Source organism: Vicia villosa, unplaced genomic scaffold, assembly GCF_029867415.1.
Source record: "Vicia villosa cultivar HV-30 ecotype Madison, WI unplaced genomic scaffold, Vvil1.0 ctg.000637F_1_1, whole genome shotgun sequence".
NCBI classification, from domain to species: Eukaryota; Viridiplantae; Streptophyta; class Magnoliopsida; order Fabales; family Fabaceae; genus Vicia; species Vicia villosa.
In genome coordinates, this window is record NW_026705286.1 from 470,889 (window position 1) to 478,602 (window position 7,714).

The 7,714-nt window shown below is 35.5% G+C and overlaps 1 protein-coding gene across 1 annotated transcript; it reads right to left on the reverse strand.

Annotated features, from left to right (window-relative positions):
- Window positions 1–3,814: 3,814 nt before the first annotated feature.
- Window positions 3,815–5,855, reverse strand: LOC131630028 (heat shock 70 kDa protein 4-like). Its single transcript, XM_058900821.1, has 2 exons — window positions 5,636–5,855; window positions 3,815–5,451 (listed from the first exon to the last, which is right to left on the reverse strand). Exons 1-2 carry the CDS (start codon window positions 5,853–5,855, stop codon window positions 3,815–3,817), a joined length of 1,857 nt encoding a protein of 618 aa, XP_058756804.1.
- Window positions 5,856–7,714: the final 1,859 nt, after the last annotated feature.

A 7,714-nucleotide genomic window follows, 5' to 3' on the forward strand; every position in this document is an offset into this window, starting at 1 on the left:
TGGTTCCACCAGAGAGGCTATGCTTGACACTTTTTCTTGGAGATTTTTAGGATTTTTGTCTTCTTTTTCACCTTCTGTCATACTAGGTTGTGAATGTGACGTGTTGTTTTCATGGCTTCTACCCATAAATGATAATGAAATTTTTTTGCATGAAGCATGACACTAGCTATATCTTGAAGTGTTCAATTCTTATGTTCAACAACTCCATTTTATTGAGGAGTGATGGAGGCAGAGAACTCATGAGAAATTCCTTCAGAGAAGCTAAATTCAAAGAAATTATAGTACTCAATTCCCTTCCATGATCACTACGAATTCAAATTGTCTTTCCGATTTATTTCTCTTTCTGACATTGCAATCGTTGGTGTATAATTTCAAACGTGATGAAAGTATCAAATTTTTCTCGAAGAAAATAAACCCAAGTGTACCTTGAGAAGTCGTCAACACACACAAATACATATCTTATTCCACCTAATTTTTTACTTGCATGGATCTCATGAGATCCATGTGTAGTATCTCAAGAAATCTGGAGAGGGTAAGATATTGTACCTTTTATGTAACGTCTTCGTTTATTTACCTATCTAGTGACTTGAGGATCCTAATTTTTTTTGATTCAGTGTCACCAAGAATGGCCTCAGGTGTGGTCTCGTGGTTACCACGTTGTAGTACTTCCATTTAAGTATCAACTCGTGATGGTGCACTTTGGTGGTTTTTTCCTATACATAGAAGTTTTTCGTTGAGGAAATGCTTGTTTTGTTGTTGCACCCTACTATAGATGCTGGTGTAAACCTTAATATCTAATAGTTTTATTAGAACTTGGTAGTTATATTGAATCATCTATTACTAGTAATAAGGAAATTCTTCATTATGTTTGTTTTTCCAAAGTAATAAAAATTCTTGAATAGATAGTCCATTTAATGAAATATTAAGTGTGACTTAATCATTATATCTCATCAAACGCAAGGACATTATTCGTAAAGTATCTATAGTCAAGATTTATTCTAAAAAGAGATATTGTTAAAGCATTGAAACTATTATGTGGATAGACTGATGATCACATCTCATGGTTTATGGATGTTGAGTTACCAAGTCCTCACATATATATAAATATTAGAAGTAATATTTATACTGAATTGAACCTCCATGAGAATACTACATATAATGTTATGCCAGTTTCTTATGTTGTTCTCATGGTAATAGTGGTGTATATCATCCTTCCACCTGAAGCCAATGTGGACCCTATATGTGGAGTCTAATATTTTATTGTTGATCAAACATTGTCTGTAATAGGATGACCATAAAGATGCTTGATAAGTACTCTATAAATCATGATGAGGGACATGAGTGACTTAGATGGAATTTTCCCATCGCGCGTAACCAAATAAATGTCTAATGGTCTAATATTGAATTAGACAAGGGTCACACGGTCTATGTTTTTTGTTTAATATAGACATGATGGAAAAAGGGTAATTGTACACATAAAGGTTTTGTTATATCACATGCCTAGTTCGTGACTTGGGTAGCCGCTCACTATATATTATATTTAATGTGTGATATGATATAATTATCAACGTCACGAGAACCTACATGATCGCACACATAAAGACAAAATGATGAGATAAGATAAATAAGTGAAGCTTATTCGATTGTATGATGTTGCAATACAGTAACGTTAATTAGAGAAACACAATACACTATAAGGTATGATGTACTTAAGTGAAATATGAAACATTATATGATATGATGTTCTTAAGTGAAATAAGGAATATCGTAAGGTACGATGTACATAAGTAAAACACGGAACACCATAAGGTATAACGCACTTAAGTTAAATACAATACATATTAAGGTATGATGTTCTTGGTGGACTTGTTCAGCTTGCAAATAGAACTCTTGTATTGAAGTATTTTATGCTTGACCGAATTCAATTTGTGAAACTCTAGTTGTACTCTCTCTCTCTCTCTCTCTCTCTCTCTCTCTCTCTCTCTCTCTCTCTCTCTCTCTCCCTCTCACTCTTAAAGTCTTCATTCAGAACAACTAGCATTGAGATTGAAGGCACTCTGTTCATGAAGACTAAGTAGAGGTGTCATTATTCATTTATCACTCATGATCGTTCTCTCAATTCTGCATCAATAGTTAATTGGCACAAGAGGTAACCATTCTAGCCTTGGTCATGTCCATTTGTAAGAATCAACTTAAGGAAATTTTTGTGTTTTTCGATGCATATTTTAATTGTGATTTGCCTTCAATAGATGCTCGTCATGAGCATGTTAGCGCCTTGCATCTTAAGCTTGGCATGGTTTCATTGGATGTTTATAGACATTTTATTGCTCCGAGCATATCAATTGTGATAAAGATAGAGGTTGTTTTGATGTTTTGCCTTGGAGTAGTTTTTTAAATGGTTGAATGGAGATAGGACCTAAAAAGTTTCCCATCCAACCGGTACAAAGGTCAGGATCTAGATAAAAGAAATGTTCAAAAAAGTCTTTAGGACTCGACCACCCGCATTAGGGGGAAGTGGCTCTTCGGATGTGAGTGCAAGGACTAGTGTGACAACATCGATCGTAGGGACAACATTGCGATGACCGACGAATCGAGTTACTTTGGAAGCTATCGTTGTTGACAATTATAGAAGTTAATGATGATCAAATCGATTAACATGATCAATTGCAATGATACAACAGAGGATATCAGAGGTCTGACATGAAGTTTCGTGAGAATCAAGAGACAATTCTCACAGACGGCGTCACTATTCAAGTACAGAACATGAAATTGATGGTAGGTTGGAGAAGTCTGCCATGGATGGCCTCTTGCATGGTGGTGGAAGTCTTTAGTTGATAGAAAGAAGGTGTACCTGCAAGATTATCACTCTAAAGCTCTAGTTAATGAAGTTAGGGAGAAGGATTTTGCAACTGCGTATCTTGATGTTATGTGAAATCATGCTTAAATATGATCAACGATTATAACTGCTCTCAGTGAACACGACACTTCTTACGGAGACCGTTGAATAAAATCAAATGAAAGAGATGGTCGTGATGTATATTAGTTTGAATGAGTGGAGTCGATTGGACATTCGTATTGAACCAATTTCGTCGGACCCTTTAACCAATGAAAAATTAAAATATAAAAAATATATATTTTGCGGTTACTTCATAGTCTTTAGACTGTAAACTAAAGTGGTTATCATATAAATCTCAAATTTGTTAGACAAAAATTGAAATGCTTTACACTTATTATTAATCTAAAATATAAAGTTAAGTCAATTTATTAACTTATTAATGTCATTTCTTTTCGTGATAGATTATAAGTTATAGTAAAATTTAAGTAAAAAAATATAGTAAATTTATGAGATAGAGAAAAATCATGAGTAATCTTATAATAAATTTAATTTAATTTTGAAGTAGTTGATTTATAAATATTAACTTGTTTACGTAAATATAAATAAATAATGTTTTCAATTAAACCCTTTTGATTTTAATATTAAAATATGACACGACGCCGAATAATTGGATATATATATATATATATATATATATATATATATATATATATATATATATATATATATATATATATATAAATTAAATTTTAAAGTATAAACTCAAATTGAGTACTCATTGGGCAGGACCATATACAAGTCGAAATTACAAGAGTGCAATAGAAAAATATCAAAAATATGAAATATATATAAACTAGTCAACTGTCAAAATATGGATCACGAAACAAAGTAAAAGCAGGTTCACAATTAAAGACAAGATACAAAGCAAATGAGCAAACAATTAGGAGAACTGATTAAAATCTAAATCAGTTAGTTTTATCAACCTACCCATTTCTTAATGTGCCCAAAAGCAGATTCTGCGATGCTCTCAAGCTCCTTCAACATGTCCACAAACACATTGGTTTCTTCCTTCTTGTCACCATCAAGCAAATTTTCACATTTTGTTATCACAGAAGTGATCTCATTTTCCCTTTCTGTGGAAATCAAAAAACTCTTATCCTTCATAACTTTTTTCACGTTGTAAACATAATCATCCAAAGCATTTATTGCCTCAACTTTCTTCTTGAACTTCATGTCTTCAGCCTTGAAGTCCTCAGCTTCTTGAATCATTCTCCGAATTTCATCCGTTGATAGTCTTCCGTTTTCATTAGTTATCGTAATATCTTTCTTATTCCCAGACGTTACATCCTCACACGAGACATTCAAAATACCATCAGCATCTATTGCAAAACATACTTTGTGAGGAAGGCCTCGAGGTGCAGGAGGAACGGAGATCCTAAAAAAACCCAACAACTTGTTCTCACTCGCTATTAATCTCTCACCCTCATAAACTTCATTCAGGACAGAAGTTTGGTTATCTTTACAAGTAACATACTGTTTTGTCTTCTTGACAGGAAAGGAAGTGTTCCTTGGTATCAAGATATCCATGATATCTCCATGTATTGAAGTACCAAGAGACATAGGTATAACATCTTGCAGCGTCAAATTCGGAACAGTCTTAATGCCTCCACTCAATAAAGCAGCCTGGACAGCAGCACCATAAGCAACAGCCTCATCAGGGTTGATGCTTTTAAAAATATCCTTACCTATGAAAAAGCTTTGCAATAGATTCTGCACTTTGGGAATCCTAGAAGAGCCACCAACAAGTACAACATCATCAATGCTATTTTTGTCCATCTTAGCATCACTAAAACAACTCTTAACAGTCTCCATACACTTTTCAAAGAGGTCCATGTTCAGTTGCTCAAACTTGGCCCGAGTAATTGATGAACAGAAGTCCATACCTTGATATAAAGCATCTATGTCAATTGTGGCCTCAGTATCATATGAAAGTGTCCTCTTTACCCTCTCGCACGCAGTTCGCAACCTCCTTAAGGCTTTTGAATTTGCACTAATATCAACTTTGTTTTTCCTCTTCAACTCATTCACAAAATGATTCACCATTCGATTATCAAAGTCCTCTCCTCCAAGGTGAGTATCTCCGGCAGTGGCCTTGACTACAAAGGCATTATTTTTAATCGTAGCGAGAGACACATCAAAAGTTCCACCACCAAGATCAAAGATGAAAATATTTCTCTCTTCAACACAGTTAGCTCTCTTTTGAAGGCCATATGCAAGGGCAGCAGCAGTAGGTTCGTTGATTATCCGTATCACATTGAGGCCGGCAATATCACCCGCATCCTTGGTGGCTCTTCGCTGTGTATCATTAAAATAAGCAGGTACGGTAATCACTGCATTCTTAACAGGTGACTCCAAAAATGCCCCTGCAATTTCTCGCATCTTTGAGAGAATCATGGCTGATATTTCCTCGGCAACAAAGTACTTTTCTTCACCGTTGTAATTCACAACGATCTTCGGCCTCTCATCATCCCCGGCAATGACCTTAAAGGGCCACAACTGTAGATCATTTTGAATAACAGAATCACTATATTTCCTTCCAATCAACCTCTTAGCATCTAAAAAAATAATGATAATTAATTTGTGGTCTAATATAAAAATAAAAAACAAAAAAACAACAAAATATATTTAACCCTAATAGCAAATATATCTAACCCTAATATAAAAAAGAATATGCAAAATATACTAAACCCTAATAAGTAAAAAGTAAAGAATGGTGGAGCAGAATAATAAATGAATTACCAAAGACAGTGTTGGCTGGGTTAGAGGAAGCTTGATTTTTGGCAGCATTACCAGTCAATCTTTGAGTGTTGGTAAAAGCAACACAAGAAGGTGTTGTTCTGTTTCCTTGATCATTGTGTATTATTTCTACACGGTTGTTTTGTTCTTGCCACACTCCAACACATGAGTAAGTAGTGCCTAGGTCAATTCCGATAGCAACTCCCTCGTATTTCTTGGCCATTCTCTTTCAAGCTAATGAATGAAACTGTTTGCAGAGAAAATTTGAGTTGAATTCAAATTGTGAAGAAATATATTAGGATTGCCTACGTATATGGAAACTTTGAAGTGAAAGCCTTTACTAACTAAATATATATTTTTTTTTTAATCAAGAAATAATATTAAACGGAGAACTAAGGGTTCTCCAACCCGATTACAAAGAGGAGCGGAAAGGCTCGACAAAAAGAAAAAATTACACACCAAATACCCTTACGATAGAAATAAGAGCGGATCCTTACTAAAATCGTAAAAAGAGTAGTTGGGATGAGTAATCTCTCCACAAAAAGACCATTTCCAAACCAAGAACTTAATGTTCCAAACGGTGTTGTTAATGCTCCAAGCTTCCTTCCTAAAGCGCACTCCATTCCTAATTAACCAAAAGGACCAAACGGTGGCTAACCACACCACATCCAATTTACTATCTCTAATCCTATGAGATCGAAAAAACAAGTGCCACTCCATAAAATGTGGTAAACACTCCTTTTCCCTAATTTCCCCTTTACCAATCCAATAAGCTATGTCATTCCATATCTTTGTACCCACCAAACAACCAAAAAAGAAATGATCCCTATCCTCCGGGACATTACCACACAAAACACATTTAGATTCTTCAAAAGGAAAAGTCATGCCTCTATACAACAAACCGTCAATCGTTGGAAGCCTATCAAGAAAAAGTCTCCAACCAAATGCCTTGATTTTAAACGGGACCTCCGACTTCCACAAAATACCAAAAACACCATCATGAACATTAGGTGGTCCGAACGGAATATGAGACTTCAAATAAAAATTATAACAAGAAGCCACCGAAAAATCCGTCAACGGTCCTTCGTTCCAACAAACCGAATCACAACCTTGTCTCCACCCGGTGAAAACTTCCACACGACCCTTCAACTTTAACAACTCCGCTTCTAAAAAAATGCCTTCCGCCCTTATGCCAAAATCACCCCAACACCACTTATCTTCAATCCATCCCCCCATTCCCGCCACCGAAACACCCTTCAAAATAGAATTTAAAAATAATTCCGGAAATTCTTCTTTCAAAGGAATTCCTTCCAACCAAGAAGATTCCCAAAACGGTGTGTGGAACCCATTATGAACATTAAATTTAACCTTGTCAACCATCGGATCCGCATGCATCAAAGAATTAATCTTAACCAAATCCCTCCACCAAAAAGAAGAAGAAGATGAAGAGACTTTATGGTAAAAAGAGGTAGAATTACTAACCTTGCAATTAATCAATATGGAAGACGATAAATCACCGTACCGACCTTTCAAGACATCAAGCCAAATAGAATTTCCACCTTGAAGAATTCGCCATCTCCACTTGTTAAGAAGAGAAATGTTGAACACCGCAATGTCCTTCACGCCTAAACCGCCTTTGTCCATGGGAAGACAAGCATCTTTCCATCTAACCCAATGAATCTTTTTTTTCTCCTCTAATCCTCCCCAAAGGAATTTACTTTGTAAACTAGTAAATTTCTTCACCACCTTCGACGGCATTTTATAAAAAGACATAGTGAAAATGGATAGGGAACTAAGCACCGATTTCAAAAGCGTGATCCTACCTCCTAAATTCAAGTAGCGATTAGTCCAACCATCCAATCTAGCTTTTGTCTTCACCAATAGCGGCTCCCAAGTAGCTTCCAACCTTGGATTATAGCCAATCGGAATTCCAAGGAAAATGAACTTGCTTTCTTCCACCTTACAAGATAAAAAGTGGGATGCGGCTTCCAAAAAATGAGGATTAAGATTAATACCAATCAACTTACTCTTGTGATAATTAATCCCAAGACCCGATACAAGTTCAAAAGCTCTTAGGACCGC